This window comes from Papaver somniferum, chromosome 6, assembly GCF_003573695.1.
Source record: "Papaver somniferum cultivar HN1 chromosome 6, ASM357369v1, whole genome shotgun sequence".
NCBI classification, from domain to species: domain Eukaryota; kingdom Viridiplantae; phylum Streptophyta; class Magnoliopsida; order Ranunculales; family Papaveraceae; genus Papaver; species Papaver somniferum.
This window is the reverse complement of record NC_039363.1, coordinates 17,172,706-17,191,418: the sequence shown is the minus strand read 5'-3', so window position 1 is coordinate 17,191,418 and position 18,713 is coordinate 17,172,706. Positions and strand designations below refer to the sequence as shown.

General features: G+C 34.7%; 1 protein-coding gene across 1 annotated transcript; it reads left to right on the top strand.

Annotated features, from left to right (window-relative positions):
- Positions 1 to 1,494: 1,494 nt before the first annotated feature.
- On the top strand, positions 1,495 to 2,615 carry LOC113290569. Its single transcript, XM_026540160.1, has 3 exons — positions 1,495 to 2,004; positions 2,095 to 2,290; positions 2,389 to 2,615. Exons 1-3 carry the CDS (start codon positions 1,495 to 1,497, stop codon positions 2,613 to 2,615), a joined length of 933 nt encoding a protein of 310 aa, XP_026395945.1.
- Positions 2,616 to 18,713: the final 16,098 nt, after the last annotated feature.

Here is an 18,713-nt window from a genome sequence, read left to right as displayed (position 1 = left end):
GGACGTTATACAGTTGTTACACCATTTCTCGTCAAAGCAATTTTCAAGATGATTGAAACATATCATGACTTTCGTCACATGGTAAAAATAAACTTGATCGAAGCGAAAAGCTTACTAACACATATTTTGAGATATAGATAGGCGAGGTATACTCGGCTCGAAATACCAAATGTGTATAATCCAAGCCTATATATAGCATACAACTTCTTGTCTCAAAGAGTAGGAGATAGAGTAGATAGACTTTTGAGTAATAGATAAGTTCAAGTATTCACATACCTTTTTGTCGAGAAGTTCCACCGGTTCCTTGAGTAGTTCTTCTACTTGTATGATGAATCTCCATGAAGTCCTTGATCACAACTACAATTTCTATCCTAGTCCGAGATTTACTCCAAAACATGGATATAGCATAGTATGCATTCCAGTATGCAAACTGATGTAGCTATAATAAACTAGAAATCAAGACTTATAGTTTTGATCACTAACATTGACAAACATGTTTGAGATAGCAACGCATGCGAGTTCGACCGAGCAATGCTCTAACACAAGATGTTTTACTTATTAAGGTGCCAAAATTCTTTCATCACTGTAAAATTGTTGGGCATTTACAAACTGAATGTAGAGTCAAAAGAGTAGCTGAAACAGAAGAAACGAACAGTCAAGCATACAAAAAGACTGCATCAAATAATTTTAAACCAAGTTCTACTGAAAATATTGAGACAGGAAAAAATATTCCATCTACTTCAAATGGCACAATAACACCAAAAATATCAACTCAGAATGAACAAGTAAAGTTTGATATATGTTTTACTCCTGTTACATCTATAAGTAAACACATTTCACCTCAGTTTAACAATGCAGCTGTTAATCTTTCTTCTGGTAGATTTGAAACTCTTAGTACTATGATTGAAGAAGAAAAAGAGATACAAATGAGCACAGGGAATGAAACACTTTATCCATCAAAAATACTTCAAATTGCAGAGGATAATGCAATGGATTAGAGTGTAATCAAATTTATAAATGGGAAAGATGGCGCAGTATCAGAGGAATGAGTGCCAACAACTTCTTGGTCTAGAGTGATTCAAAAGCCATCCTCATCAAACACAAACTCCATTCCAGCTGACCAACAAAAGGATGCACCAACAAAGGCAAAATCTCAACAAGTTAAGAATAAATATAACTTTAGGAAGAATTAAGGAAAAAGAGGTACTAGGGACCTCCAATCCTTACAATGAAAGTATTATTTTGGAATCTCAGGGGCCTGAGAAGACCTAGGGCTCAAGAGAAATTAAGGTCTTTAATAAATCAATTTCAACCTTCTTTAGTTTTTATAGCAGAGCCTAAAATAAGTTGCAATGCAATATTCTGCAATAAGTTGAATTTACCAGGGATGCAAAATATGGTAATTCATAATTCATTCAAAATCAAAAAGGGAGCATTTGGTTATTTTGGAACAAAAATTTGCCTACACCAACTGTAGTATCCATGTCAAGTCAAATGATAACTGTCAACATTGGAGGCAATCTGGTTTATGGAATTCATGCTCATGTTAATGCAGTACAAAGAATATTTTTGTGGTCTGAGATGGAAATGATAAGTGATTTAAACCTACCTTGGATTGCTATTGGAGACTTCAATGCCATCACAACAGCAGAGGAAAAAGTTGGAGGAAGGCCTGCTAATATAAGAAACATGCTTGAATGCAATACATGTCTAGACAAGTGTGAATTACAGCAAGCTCCTAAATCTGGATGTGAATTTACTTGGTCAAATTGCCAACATGGCAATAAAAGGATTTTATGCAATTTGGAGAGAGCAGTATTTAATAATTTGTGGCTTCAAAAACATGAAGGGTGGGGATATAAAGTTGGAATGAGAATAGCATCTGATCATGCTCCACTTTTGGGGGGATGTGCTAGCTGTCCTAAGCCAAAAAATGTTCCACAAAAATTTCAAAAGATCTGGATTGATCATCCTAATTTCATGGAGGTTGTCACTAATTTGTTGGTCTGAAAATGTAGCAGGGGATCCAGCTTTTATATTTCAAAGAAAGTTAAAAAAAAGTTAAAGAAGCTGCTAGTAGAATGGAACTGGAAGGTGTTTAGCAATGTCAATGAAAAAATTAAAGAAGCTGCAAAAGAGGTTCAAAATTCCATGAAGATTTTAGATGCCAATCCTCATAATAAAGAGCTCTTAGATAACTTAGTGAAAGAAAAAAACATTTTGAACTCAAAAGAAGTGCAATTAAGCACAATGATGAAGTTGAAAGCTAGAACTAAGTGGTCAAAGAAGGGTATTCCAATACAAGCTTCTTCCATACAAATCTGAAGGTAAGTCAAGCTAGAAATTTTATTAGTGAACTTGAGAATGTTAACAATGAAATCATCACAGATCAAAGTAAAATAGCAGAAACTTTCATTAACTATTTTGAGGAAAAATTTAAGTTTAAGGAAGTGGAAATTTCAGAATCTTTACTTAAAGCAATTCCTACATCAATAACAGAACATGATCAAGCCATGTTAGATGCAATTCCAACTTCTGAAGAAATTAAGCAAGTTATATTTGAAATAGATCCAGAAAGTTCTCCAGGGCCAGATGGTTTCTCTGGCAGTTTCTAAAGAGCATGTTGGCAAGTAATTCAAACTGATGTAGTAGATGCAATTCAATTTTGTTGGAAAAGAAGGTTCATACCAAGAGGCTTGAATTCTAATTTTCTAGTACTTCTGCCAAAAGTTGAAGGTGCCAGATCTCCCCATCAATTCAGGCCAATTGGTCTCAGTAATGTCAGCTTCAAAACTTTTACCAAAATTATCACATCAAGAATGTCAAAGCTTATGAATAAACTCATTTCACCTCAGCAAGTAGCATATATCAAAGAGATAAATATACAAGATCAAATCGTGTTTTCTTCTGAAATGGTCAATAAAATGAAGAAGAAAAGAAGAGGTGGCAATATTGGACTAAAATTGGACATATCTCAGGATTATGATTCTGTCAGTTAGAAATTCTTGTTTCAAGTGTTGATCAAATATGGTTTTTCAAATTCATGGTGCAAGTGGCTCTGCACTATATTTGAGTCTGCAAGAATCTCAGTTATGATAAATGGTGGACCTAATGGCTTCTTCTCAGTAGGTAGAGGGTTAAGACAAGGAGACCCTCTGTCTCCTATACTTTTTGTGCTTATGGAAGATGTTCTTAGTAGAAATATATCCAAATTGGTAGCAGAAGGCAAGATCAGTCCAACGGTAATAAGGAATGGAATTCATCCTACTCATATGTTCTTTGCTGATGATGTTTTCATTTTTTGTAATGGAGCAAAGAAGAGCATTGTGAATTTGATGAAGCTTCTAGAAGAGTACCAGAAAAGATCAGGTCAAGTAATTAACAAAAGTAAAAGCAAGATCTTTGTAGATGGCACAACTACTGCAAGGATAATGCAAATTAAAGAAATTGTACAAATGGAAGTAAGTACTTTACCTGATAAATACTTAGGAGTAATTCTACAATCTGGCAGAGTAAAAATTTCAACAATTTGGCCAATGGTGGAGATAATACATAAGAAATTAGCTGCTTGGAAAGAAAAATTGCTGTCATTTAATGATAGATTGGTTCTCATAAAATCAGTGCTTTGCAGTATACCAATATATAGCATGTCAGTGTATATGTGGCCAAAATCAGTGATCAAGATCTGTAAGAGAATAATAAGAAACTTCTTATGGTCTGGTGATGGTGAAACTAGAAAATATAAAACTCTTTCATGGAAAAAAGTCTGCTCTCCTTATAGTGAAGGTAGTGTGGGATTACAAAGATTGGAAGTACTTAATAAAGGCTTACTGATGAAGATTCTATGGAGAATAATAAATTCTAATGCAGAATGGGCTATTTTTATCAAAGCTAAATTTCAAGATAAGTATCATCAATGGAAGAATAACTGACAACTTTCATCTATATGGCCTGTTTTAAAATGGGCATGGAATCACTTAAAGGAAAATATTATATGGTGTCTTGGTGATGAACAAATGATATCTATTTGGTTTGATTCCTGGATTAGCAATTCACCCCTTATAGAAGAAGTTGGTTACAGTGCATATGTTAAAGCTAATATCAATAAGAAAGTGTTAGATTTGATCACTGGAGGAAACTGGTGTATACCTGAGCAGATCAAACAAATGATTTCCAACTACACCCTACCAGAAATTGGTATTGGAGCTGATAACTTAATATGGAAAGGAGAAATAAAAGGTAACTTCACAACCTCCTCTGCAATCAACTTAGCGATAAATAAAGAAAAATCTTTGCATTTCCACAAATATATATGGAACTCATATGCATCCTTCTATAGCAAGCAACATCTGGAAAATAGTTCAGGGGGTATATGTTGATGCTTCAGTATTGATTGAAAGAGGGTATGAATTGGCTTCAAGATGTTGCATTTGTGAAGAAGAAAAAGATAATATGCACCATTTATTATGGGATTGGAAATTCAGTAAATAAATTTGGAAATGGATATGCTCAGTATTTCAACTAAAGGTCCCAAATTCTCTTGAAGTAGTGTGGAGAAATGCAAAAGGTAAAAGTCTTTTTTTCAGAGAATGCTGGATTATTGTTGCTTGTGTAATTTTAAAAGAGATATGATTTCAGAAGAACAATATGCTCTTTGAGCAAGTCAAACATAATATTCAAAGCTTTAAGAGCATAATCAGAAAAACAGTATATGAAGGAGGCTTCAGAATAAAAAGAAACATGTGGAATAATGACAATGATAACCAGGTAATTCTCTTCTTTAATCTGAAAGCAAGGAAAATTAAATTTCAATGCATCAAACCTTGCTTCTGGATTCCACCAAGTGCTGGTTGTGTTATGTTTTGCTGTGATGGAGCATCCATTGGAAATCCAGGAGCTGCTGGTTTTGGTGTAGTAATAAGAGATCACTTGAGTCAAGTCTTAGGAGTTATTACAGGGGGAATTATCATTGCTACTAATTACATAGCAGAAGTGTATGCAATCATTGGAGCAGTTGAATTAGATGTTGAATGGCAGTTGCAGAACATAATTCTTAATTCAGACTCCAAAACAATTATATCAGAATTTGCAGAAAACAAGATGCCATAGTTTGTAAAGATGAGATGGCTAAAGGCAGTAAGTAAAATCCAGTCAATATCATTCTGGCACAGTTTAAGGGAAGTTAACTTTGCAGCAGATACATCTGCAAAAAGAGACACTAAATTGGCAGCATGTCAGAGGAAAATATTCTATGGGAGGCCAAGTTTCTCAGCAAGAATAGAGTTACCAAATGTTGAGTATTATAGGTTCTGGTAGATATTTTTGAAGCCTATGTAGTTGGCTCTCTTTTCTACTGAATTTTATCTTGTAATCTTTTAAAAAAAAATTATCAGTATATAAAATGTGATTCAGAAAAAAAAAAAAAAAAACAACAACAACATATCTTTGTGGGGAGTGCGGTTGTGGAATTTGAAGGGGTTAACTTGTATATTAATAAACTCCTTGATGAATGCACTAAGTTTCGACTATGTGAAATCATCGAAGAAAGTTGATATGTTTCGTTTTAGTCATGAATTATCTTTTGAGAACTTATTACGATATCTCCCATAGTTTCCATGCCTTTGCCAATTTATATTTACAAAAATGGGGAGAATTATTTAGTAGTTCACATTACATGCATATGGTTTACGGATCATTATGTAAGGGCGAGTGGATTCCATTCTATAGGTTTTACCTATTGTGCAAAAGATGGAAGTATTGACTGGGGCTGTGATACATATCACCGTAGTATTATTTCAAAGTTGCGTTGAAATTAGACTTTGAGTTGGAGAATAATACTATGACACTGAATAAAAATGATTGAGAACATATTCTTTATTATTGTTATTGCTACGGATCTTCAACAACAATGATGCTGATTTGAACACATTCTGAATCTATGGAGAACTTGAAGTAACGAAGAATTCAAGGATGTTAAAGAGCCAAAAAAATCAAGCATGATGGATCTGAAGCTACAAAGTTTATTTATCTTGTAATCAATATGTATTGATAGTTTCTCACTAAAATTGAAAAATGGGGAGATTGGTAGAGTACTACTCGGCCCAATTCGTAAGCGTTGGTTATCTCAATCTTGTTTGTCAAGTTTATTTGATCAAAATTATATGCTTTATTTCTAGTTTATTTATAGTTATGTCTCGGATTAGGATAGAAGTATGTATTTGAGCATTAGATTTCACAACGTTCATCAATTGAAGAAGGAGATATACTGAATACCTTGGAGGAACTTCGTCGACGAAAGGTATGTGGAGACTAAAACTTATCTATCACTCATAAGTCTATTCAATTTTATCTTCTAATGAGACTAAGTCGTATAGTTATATAGATTTTGTGTTATACACATTTGAAATTTCGAGTCTAGTTTATCTTGTTTATATATTTCTCGAAATATAAGTTTAAAGCTTAGAAATCTTCGTCATCTACTTTACAAGTTTATTTGTAAATAATTCGTTGTTGGAAACTAAATATGAAGACAAGATGGTATGTGATTACCTTGAACATCTTACATGATTTGTGTGAGACAGTCATTTGATGTTAACTTGGGAAGTTTCGCATTGATCAATTAATCATTTGAAGATTACTTGAATCTAGTGGTATGTGTAAGATTACCATTGTCGTCTTCCAAGGATGTTTCAACGATTGAATAAGAGTTTTAAAACTACTACCAATGTATGGATACAACACAGTAAGCGTATGCGAACTATGAAGTATCAGGTCTGGAACTATTGTTTGCGAACTGTGTTTGCAAACGGGTTTACTTTTGATAGGTCCAGAACTGTGGTTTGCGAACGACAAGACTAGGCGTGGTCCGGAACTTTGGTTCGCGTACTCAGTGGCTAGGTTCTAAAATTGGTAAGTATGACAACTCATACTCATGAACTCAGGTTCGTTCGCGTACTAAATTTCATGGAACTTTAATGAATTAAGGTATGTGAAATTTTTTTGCAGGCCGTGGCATTAAGTTCATGAATTGGTTCTTGTATAAGTACTTTGTACAATTACAAACCAAACCGAATATTTTTCAAATTTTTCATGGATATTTTTATGAGATAGTGAACATTTGAGTAACTCTCTTGAAACACATTTATATTCATTTGATTATCTATCATGATTTATTGATTAACATATCTGATCTAGAAGTGTTAGATGAATATGGCTAAGCTAAAAGTGTTCATATGGGTAATTGTTATTGAGTCAACTTGTTATACACGTTTAGGTACGGTTCACCCATATCTAAATATAGGCATATTTCATTTGTGTGTATCAAGAGATCACTTGAGTCAAGTCTTAGGAGTTATTACAGGGGGAATTGTCATTGCTACTAATTACATAGCAGAAGTGTATGCAATCATTGGAGCAGTTGAATTAGATGTTGAATGGCAGTTGCAGAACATAATTCTTAATTCAGACTCCAAAACAATTATATCAGAATTTGCAGAAAACAAGATGCCATAGTTTGTAAAGATGAGATGGCTAAAGGCAGTAAGTAAAATCCAGTCAATATCATTCTGGCACAGTTTAAGGGAAGTTAACTTTGCAGCAGATACATCTGCAAAAAGAGACACTAAATTGGCAGCATGTCAGAGGAAAATATTCTATGGGAGGCCAAGTTTCTCAGCAAGAATAGAGTTGCCAAATGTTGAGTATTATAGGTTCTGGTAGATATTTTTGAAGCCTATGTAGTTGGCTCTCTTTTCTACTGAATTTTATCTTGTAATCTTTTTAAAAAAAAATTATCAGTATATAAAATGTGATTCAGAAAAAAAAAAAAAAACAACAACAACATATCTTTGTGGGGAGTGCGGTTGTGGAATTTGAAGGGGTTAACTTGTATATTAATAAACTCCTTGATGAATGCACTAAGTTTCGACTATGTGAAATCATCGAAGAAAGTTGATATGTTTCGTTTTAGTCATGAATTATCTTTTGAGAACTTATTACGATATCTCCCATAGTTTCCATGCCTTTGCCAATTTATATTTACAAAAATGGGGAGAATTATTTAGTAGTTCACATTACATGCATATGGTTTACGGATCATTATGTAAGGGCGAGTGGATTCAATTCTATAGGTTTTACCTATTGTGCAAAAGATGGAAGTATTGACTGGGGCTGTGATACATATCACCGTAGTATTATTTCAAAGTTGCGTTGAAATTAGACTTTGAGTTGGAGAATAATACTATGACACTGAATAAAAATGATTGAGAACATATTCTTTATTATTGTTATTGCTACGGATCTTCAACAACAATGATGCTGATTTGAACACATTCTGAATCTATGGAGAACTTGAAGTAACGAAGAATTCAAGGATGTTAAAGAGCCAAAAAAAATCAAGCATGATGGATCTGAAGCTACAAAGTTTATTTATCTTGTAATCAATATGTATTGATAGTTTCTCACTAAAATTGAAAAATGGGGAGATTGGTAGAGTACTACTCGGCCCAATTCGTAAGCGTTGGTTATCTCAATCTTGTTTGTCAAGTTTATTTGATCAAAATTATATGCTTTATTTCTAGTTTATTTATAGTTATGTCTCGGATTAGGATAGAAGTATGTATTTGAGCATTAGATTTCACAACGTTCATAAATTGAAGAAGGAGATATACTGAATACCTTGGAGGAACTTCGTCGACGAAAGGTATGTGGAGACTAAAACTTATCTATCACTCATAAGTCTATTCAATTTTATCTTCTAATGAGACTAAGTCGTATAGTTATATAGATTTTGTGTTATACACATTTGAAATTTCGAGTCTAGTTTATCTTGTTTATATATTTCTCGAAATATAAGTTTAAAGCTTAGAAATCTTCGTCATCTACTTTACAAGTTTATTTGTAAACAATTCGTTGTTGGAAACTAAATATGAAGACAAGATGATATGTGATTACCTTGAACATCTTACATGATTTGTGTGAGACAGTCATTTGATGTTAACTTGGGAAGTTTCGCATTGATCAATTAATCATTTGAAGATTACTTGAATCTAGTGGTATGTGTAAGATTACCATTGTCGTCTTCCAAGGATGTTTCAACGATTGAATAAGAGTTTTAAAACTACTACCAATGTATGGATACACAGTAACGTAGCGTATGCGAACTATGAAGTATCAGGTCTGGAACTATTGTTTGCGAACTGTGTTTGCAAACGGGTTTACTTTTGATAGGTCCAGAACTGTGGTTTGCGAACGACAAGACTAGGCGTGGTCCGGAACTTTGGTTCGCGTACTCAGTGGCTAGGTTCTAAAATTGGTAAGTATGACAACTCATACTCATGAACTCAGGTTCGTTCGCGTACTAAATTTCATGGAACTTTAATGAATTAAGGTATGTGAAATTTTTTTGCAGCCCGTGGCATTAAGTTCATGAATTGGTTCTTGTATAAGTACTTTGTACAATTACAAACCAAACCGAATATTTTTCAAATTTTTCATGGATATTTTTATGAGATAGTGAACATTTGAGTAACTCTCTTGAAACACATTTATATTCATTTGATTATCTATCATGATTTATTGATTAACATATCTGATCTAGAAGTGTTAGATGAATATGGCTAAGCTAAAAGTGTTCATATGGGTAATTGTTATTGAGTCAACTTGTTATACACGTTTAGGTACGGTTCACCCATATCTAAATATAGGCATATTTCATTTGTGTGTATCAAGAAAATACCATCTAATGGTTGAGAATGATTTATTATTATCTAAGGAAACTTAGCTTGAATATTAAATCAGGAGTTCATCTAACAGTGGATATCAATTGCTTTGTTATTAAGCTATCTTAGATTTGATTGTAAGCAACCCTGATTTGAAAGACTATATAAGGAGGAACTCTAGCATCTGAGAAACCTAATCCCAACACTCTCGTGTGTCCTAGATGCAAACTTGAGTCGATTCTCCATTAACCTAGGTTTCCAGTTCTTCTAAAAACTATTCTAGGATTAACGACTTGAAAACTTCATTTGAGATTCGTAAATCCAGGTCCAACTATTTTCTCTATAGTTGCATTTGCTGATCTTACTTTTTCTTTCATATTGAATTTAATCTTCTCAAAGATTTTCTCGAGATTTATTTTCGATATGTGAGATATAAAAAGTAATCACGACAGTTTGTTCATCTCAGACTCTTGTGATTCCGCAATAACTTCTTCTGTTAATCAGTTAGGTTATTGTGATGTGACTAATATTTCTAGGCTGTTCTTCAGGAGTATAAGACACGATTATTTGAGTTGCATGTTCACCTTGATCTTTATCTTATGACGGAAACAAAAAATAAATATCTACGGAGACGGATTTGTTTATAAGTCTTCGACTTTGGGTCGTGGCAACTTCTAGGATGTAAAGGACGTCATCTAGGGGAATCAGGTGCCCAGGGTTTTGCGAGATTCAAGAGGCGTAAGGAACGCGACATTACCTTAATCAGTGTGAGACTTGGTTAGGGATCAACTACATTTCAATCCAAAATTAACTTGTAGTAGGCTATAGTCGATAGCGGCTTAATACAATGTGGTGTTCAAGTATGGACTAGGTCCCGGGATTTTTTTACATTTGCGGTTTCCTCGTTAACAAAATTTCTGATGTCTGTGTTATTTCTTTTCCGCATTATATTTTCGTTATATATTCAATCACAGTTGATAAATCCGACCTTCTTTGTTGGGTAGGACTTGATCGACACTCGGATATTGGTCTCTGGTACCATCCGAGTTATTCTCATAACAATCAGGTTCACGGATTTCTATATGTTTGATTTGCTGATTGTGTTGAGAAAAAGATAAAGATCTTTAATATATTTCCTGATTGAGACTCAGTACTCAGAATTATATTGGACTTCAATCCATACAGATTTCCAAACGAAATAGTTGTGGTGGTTGTACCCTGCGTTTTCAAAAGCTATCTATTTTTCGACTTCTTTCATTTGGTAGTGCATCGACTAAATCTTTTAGAAATCATAAATAATTGTGATTTCTAATTCTTTACTTCCTTTCTATAGCTAATTCTCTCAACCACGAGCTGTCATATTAGCAAATGTATCCTTTTCTCTTGAAAAGAGTCTTGAAAAAGAGACGCTTTTCTAGATTTTTCTATTTTTAATAACATGCTTTCTATGTGTTTAAGTACTTGCTAGCATGCTTGTTAGTGCTTAGATGGACGATTCAAGTTGTATGTGGACTACAAACGGTGTACCTTGTCTTGTCTTTGGATTTTTTGCGTTTTTGTAGATGTGTACATATTTATACACCAGTGTAAGCAAAGATTTTAAAAAAATGAAAATTATAAATTTCGGAAAGAGCTTTCTGAATATACAAGGTTTGTGATTTTGGACAAACGGTTCGAAAAATAAATTGTTTTTTAATTATTTTTATATTATTCAATATGTGTATTTTCCTTATTGTAAATAGCTTTTTGACCAAACTATATCTAGTTAACTCAGGATTACTTTTTGATGCGTTTTTGGACAAAACCATTTTTCCATGTTCTAATAATTTTAGTTACACCAAATATATTTTTCCTTTTTAATTACATTTTCTTTCATAAAACTGTTCAAACGTCTGACTAGATAAAATATCCGCAGGACACTCCTATCCATAATATTTTCAGTAACAGTACAAGCAACAAACTCCAATAGAAGCTCCATCTTTCTCTGATCTTTCACTGGTAATACCTCGTTCTCATTCTGGTAGTTAGCTCACATTTTAATGAGTTTCTTTTCTCTTTTCTTCTGAGTGAGAGTGGCCTTCATGGGATTCATGTTCTATCTTTTTTTCCTTTGTCGAGACATGAGATGAAGCGTCGTTACCAGAAAATCTAGCTAATGTGGCATGGTAAAGATATCCGGATGAACTACCTCCAATTAAAAAAAAAATTTTATCCTTTTCGAATTTTTGGTTAAATGTGAGACGATCCCTGATACAATAACCTGTAGTAAGTCTTGCAACCGATATTCTGTTTTTTGCCTCGGGATAGTAGAGAATATCACGAAGTATGAATTTCTGACTTTTATTGGTTAAATCCTACACGATCTCAAAAGTAGCTGATCCAATGAATAAAATGTCTAAAACACTACCATCAGGCATCTTAACTCCTTCACCCTTGTATTCAACTGGGTTGTCCATCAGGGATGTCATTTGTAAAATGATCAGAGGCACCACTATCTAGAACCCATGTTGACATTTCATCTTCTAAAGATGAAGTTCCTAGAGATGAGTCTTCATCCTCTTCTTGAGATGATAAAGTAAAATGCTCATGACTGCCAGACTCTACTTTTAATGATCCTTCTTCTTTTTTGATGGGTGCATTTTCTTCTTTGTCTCAGGTGGTCAGGGAAACCTTATCTAATAAAATACAGTAGCAATCCTTTGTACTATCATAATCCATAGAACCTCCTGCCAAAAAAGAATCTTTATCTTTTTCAAAATTTTCCAAGTAAGTCTTTTCATCCCTTACCACATATGCTTCTTTGCTGAACTCAACTGCAGATAAGTTGTCCTTCACAAATCTTGCAATTGATATAATGTTTCCCATACGAGCGACTAACACATCACAAAGACGGAAGCACAATTGACGTGACTTGACAGTAGTAAACTGGAATGTCATCGAACCAATCCCATCGATAGACACGTCGCCATTATTGGCCATCTTAATTACCTTCTCACCTGTGTATGGAGTGTGATTATCAAGTATAGACTTATTCACGGTGATATGAGTAGCTGCCCCTGAATCCAAAAACCATGAATCTTCCATCTGTAGTTAATTTTTGAAGATTAGAATTCAGAATAGTAAAGAGAAACTTAACTGCCCTTACCGGAAATAAAATGTACCAGCATAATTGATTATAGCCGGCAACTCTCCAGGTTAAGGTAAATTAATGGCAGATTTGGCGGGCTCAGAGTGGTGAACCTTAAACACTAGGAAACTCGCAGAACGGGTCAAAAACTTGGCCCTAACCCTAGGTGGGCTGCTTCTGGGTATCACTATATGACGAAAGAAATACACACAGAACTTGCAACAGCTCAACAACAATTGGCCTACTGAAATACTAATATCACCAGAAACTGTGCACTCAAATGAATATGATCAGGAATACGCCAATTATATAAAAGTAAACAAAATTATGATAGATTTAAAACAGTCGGCCTAATAGAAGGTACACCTCTGTCACCGAACTCCATCACTGCCCTTCCAATTCAGTGAAGAAAACTAATTTCCTGTATTAGAAGTAGAACTGTAGTCTCACCTGGGACGAGGAAGTCATTACTGCACAAAGCGTATCACGAGCTTCACCAATGACGAGGAGGCCACAACTATTTCCTGTACAGAGCGTATCACAGGTTATGATTCTTCAATAAGTAATCTTCCAAGTCCATATGTGTCGCAGAAGGCCATTCACTGTTCTGTTTTATTTGCCCTTTCATATACAAAAAGTGGACAAACTGAACCATTGTCACAATTTACATATTTGCTATGCACACACACACGTACATATTATATAGTGTATAGGCTTCCGGTGTGGTATGGTGTCAGAGAATGTCAAGGCATGGTGTTATCCAGGCAGCTACCTGGATAGAGCTATAAGGAGCAGCTTTAACATTCCGCCAACAAGTATATCTGGTTTTGTAACAGTAACCCTGATTCTATATGTAGCGTTTTACGAATCTGGTCTTTGCTAAGATGATGATGATGATTCTGTCTTTAACAGAAGTCAGACGACTAAAAATAGCTCAAGATCAAGGTTTGATTGAAAGTGAAGGACAGATTCCAAGTATTTTTACTTTACTTCCTCGGTGTTTTTTTTATTAACCGAGTTGTAGTAAAGGGTCATAGAACTTGCACTACAAAAGCAAAGGGTCTCCGTAGGATTTGTGGAGTAGACAGGTTATATCGAAGGCACAATAGTTATCCGAAATGGGAAAAAAACTGAATGTGGTAACATTATTGATGAGATACTTTAGACTCTGAATAACTGAACACGGACATAAAGTGGCAAATAACCAAAATCATCAATTCTAACACTTGCAGAGTAGCTGATATCAACTAGATTGAGTTCAATATCAATATGATGATGAAATGCATAACTAAATTAAGGTCACTGAAACGAATTCCTTGTCTAAATACATTTATAAAGGAAAAACACACGCTCACAGATGTATGGACTCATATATTTTAAGCAACTAATAACTGTAATCAGAAAACATGTAAGAAATCATGTATCCAAGTAACTGTTACCACATTTCTTTTTTGGGGCAGAAAATGTTCAACTAAGATTATCCCTAAGTTTCTAATTGAACCAATTTCTTCAACAATAAATCCATCAACAATAAATCCTAATTGAATCAGATGAAAGACATAAATAACTCAAGAAATCATAAACAGAATCGAAACTCAGAAGGAATTTACCTACTTCGCTTAAAACCCAAAACCCTAAAATAGGCAAGGGCTTTCAATCCTCCTCCTCTTTTATGCTTCTTCTTCAGGAACCGTTAAATATAAGAGAAAGAGATGCAGTGATGCTTAAAAAGAGAGATTCATTAAAGACAAAGAGATGTAATTAGGATTCTTGTTCCTCTGCGCCTGCGGAACTTGGAAATGCTCTCTCAAGCTGAGGAGAGAGAAATATTTTTCCATTCGAAATATCATTTTAAAACAAAATGGGCGGGTTGGCGCTAGCGGTTAGACCACGTCCGGGCCCACAAAGTCAACAAACAGCACGCAGCTCAGCTCAGCTCAAGTGTAAGTTTACTGGGCATTTCACCTTCAAAATCACCCCCCTCTATCTTTTGATTCAGTTTTTCTCTCCTCCCCTGTAACAAAATCAAGATCACAAAAGCTACCATTCCTTGTCGTTTTCCACTAAAAGATCACCCGATATGAGGCAAATCAAGTTCAACCTAGTCTGACCTGCTTATAACTGAGCACAGCCAAAGTATAAAAAGAAGCAAAACTTTTGGTTTTCCCTATTTCCCACACCCAATTTTCCTATTTCCCATCCTCTCACAATTTTTATAACAATTCTACTTTTCAATTTGGATTTCTTCTATTTACCACCTATAAAAGTCAATTATGCATGACCATGACTATTTACGCTTTCATTTTCTTTTTTCTTTGCTTCTTCTTCGTGGGTGTCCCATTTTCATTAAACAAAACAACTAAAAATTCATCAAGTTAAAAACCCAAGACTATATTGGATTCCTAATCAATTTAGTATATATCTCTTCCTTTTCGTTTTCTCATTTTTGTTCTTATTCTCTTGACAACATTTTGATTTTGATTTTCCAGTAGTCGGACACAAATTCAGCTTCCGTAGTCAACATTGAAGTAACTCATTTTGTTTAATCAGAAACAATACTGTGTATGTTATAGAGGTTAAATCCAAATGATCTAACATGTGCAGTTAAATTCAACCAATCTACACTCAAATACAAACAACACTCTTTACACCACACCTCTTTTTGTAGGCTCTGATCTATCAACCATACATATACACAAGTTCGATATGTATTTTGGAAACCATTTGTACTAGTGCAATTTTTTTTTTTTGCTGTTCTCACGTGTAAAATTGAGATTAACATTATTTGATGTTTTTAGACACCATGATGTGAATCAGACATGAATATTATGCCGTAGACGACGAACAGGAAATCTTCTTCCTGGACAGTTGGACATTTCTATGTTTTCCGCACCATTTGCAAAAAGTGTAATATTAGCGAGATTATCATTCGTTCCCAAAGAACTCTATCATGTATACCACTGATCTCTTCCACTGTTGTTGATTATTTATCATCGTTTGGGTATAAATACGAAGGTTGCAAGGAGATGATAAATAAAATTCATTGTCTGAATTACAGTGTATATTGCGATAACACATGGTGTACTCCGATGTGAATGCATGCTCTGGAAATTTAGAAAGGGAATGACAAGTCCCAAGGCGGTGGTGGATTGCGGAGGTGGGGAGGAAGATGTATTGGTCGATGGTGGAGACGGAGAACAAGTTGTCCATAAATTAGGTTTTCATCGTTTGATTGTTGGGTGATTTTATTGGTGGGTAAAAATAAAAAGTCAAAGGTATGGTATTTAGGATAAATGATATTTTAAATGGATGGTACATAGGAGAATTGGGGATGGGAATCTATGTGGATGGGAAATAGGAAAAGTATGGATAGGAAATAGGGAAAACCAAACTTTTCTCTATTTCTTTTTACATGGTAAGCAGAATTGGATGATGTACAATTAAAACGAGCAGAGTCCAAATTCCTCACAGACTTGCCATTCTGGTCAACATCTGACCAATTCCTGATATCCCCTCCATGTTTTAGTTTTCAGGGTTGATCTACATTTTTCGTGCTTAACATGTACACATCTTATGCTTAGACACCTCTCAACAAACAAGAAGATTCAAAAACACGCTTGATCTCCATTGTATTCCCATTGAACATGTACCAGATCATGCTCTAATTCCATGAAAAACAGGAAGCTTCAGCTTATACATTCAGAGACAACAACCTTCTCAATTCTTTGATCACCTTGCACAGACCCTCAAACTTCTCCTTTATTGATGTCTCAACCTTCTTCTTCTTCCCGTCCTCGCTCTCCTCCAATTTTCCAACTTCCCTGGTAGGCCGCACAAGTCTGTTTCTCTTATAATCCTTCCCAGAGTAATCTTCCCATCTCTCTCTCTCTCTCTCTCTCTTTTATTTGCTCGTCGTCTACCTTTATATAAATAGAAAATAAAAGAATCCTTTCAAGGTACGCACAATATTGACACGGGATTACCAAAAGAGTTACCAAATAAAGTCTTGATTCCAAGGTATTGGCTGAATATTTGACAGTCGAACACAATCTAACAAGGATTTTACGTCGATTGCTTTCTTCAATACTCTTGTTTTCGTTGGCTACTAGTCTCGTTTGGAACTCCTACAATGAGAAAACTATCTTAATCGGAATCCAAGAAATGAACATGAAAACCACTAACTAGATTTCATTTCATATATAAAATCAGAAGCTCCTTCTGGGTTGACTGATGTTAATATGTCCTTCCTTAGTTTTGCTTTTAGAGCTTTTTCAATAGAGAATCTCTGACCAACAGTAAACAATGTTTTATATTCTTTCATATCTTTAATGCCGGGAAACTATTCCAAAGACGATAAAAAACAACCCCACTTCTAGAGTTCGTCTAGATGAGTTCACCAGGTCTCTGCACCACGTGTTACCGATTCTAATTTGTGTTTTTTTTACCGGTGTAGTTGTGGGCTAAAACATCTTGGTTCGGCCCAGTGAAATCAATCAGGCCGATAATATCGGTATCGGCATTTGAGCGATACAAAAACAACAATATCACGACATGAAATATCTGATAATATAGGGTGATTTACACCGATAAGAGTGAACCCAAATTTCCGATATCAGGATAGTTTAGGTATTTTAGGTGAATAGATGATTTTGGTTAAAATTATAATATCCTTGTTTAATTGTCTTTTTAGACAGTGAATTTTAAAGTTGTTCAAGTTACTCTTATGTTTCCAGTTTGAACTTCCTATGGCGGCTCTTATATTTTTAATGAATATTTATTTCTTTCTAAAATTGATGGTATTTATTATATTTTAACATGAAATATATGTCTAACATGTTTGTTATAAAAATTATAGGTATAAAATTTGGAACCGATATTGCATCAATATTTCAACGATAATATCCCTCCTATAAATTTGTACAAGTGTATTGCTTTCGGTCGAGATAAACCGATACCTGATATTAACCACATTGGTTAGGCCTATTCCTACGCACATGATTAAAATATGTTGTTGGACATACCAGGTGGCATGGCAAATCAGTTGCTCCACTATGGGAAACAATTGAGCAATTGAATCCTGATCGAGCGATATAAAACAAAAAAGCCAGCGATAAAGACTATATCGCTGGACATATTCATTATATCGCTCGCTCTAATGACTAGGCCCTTGTAGACTTGGGCTTATAAACCGTGTAATGACCTTATGGACCAAATAGTAAATTTTCATATCTGTTGAGGAGCCGTAGTCTCATCAACAGTCATACCAGTTGATAAGGCATTACTCAAGCTCGAGTATGAATTTGGCAAGGTTTGTGTAAGTAGGAATAAAGTATTCTTAGCACAAAAAGCGGCAAACCCTGATAAAATTAACGGGTCTATATTATAGTGTCAGTGTATTAACGCGAACAAATTATGCTTTATTTTTATTTGATCATGACTGGTTAATATAATGTTTACCGTATTCATATACGTTGCGCGAGGCACATGCATATAAGTAAAGTCTCGAGCAAACAGGGTGACAATGGCATGCTTATTGGATTGTCCTGAATTAGTTCGGGTTTCCGACTCCCACGACATGGTTTGGCATTCAGACCCCCAGTTTGAGGTATTTATCAGGAGCGATTGGTGCTAGTGATTTTGAAGTTAGTATGCATGGGAGTTCTTTTATGATGCCACTCGGGTTACGATCTCGGCTGAGAATAATCTCCCTTTACATGTCATGTGTGATGAGTGTTTTTCTAAGTATTTTGTGAGGACTTTGCATGAAATGTTGAAAACTTGGTACATGACTAAGAATATTTTATTATGAAAGCACTCTGAGTTCTTGGACCTTTGAACTGTATTATTTGTCCGCTCCTCCCCCTACA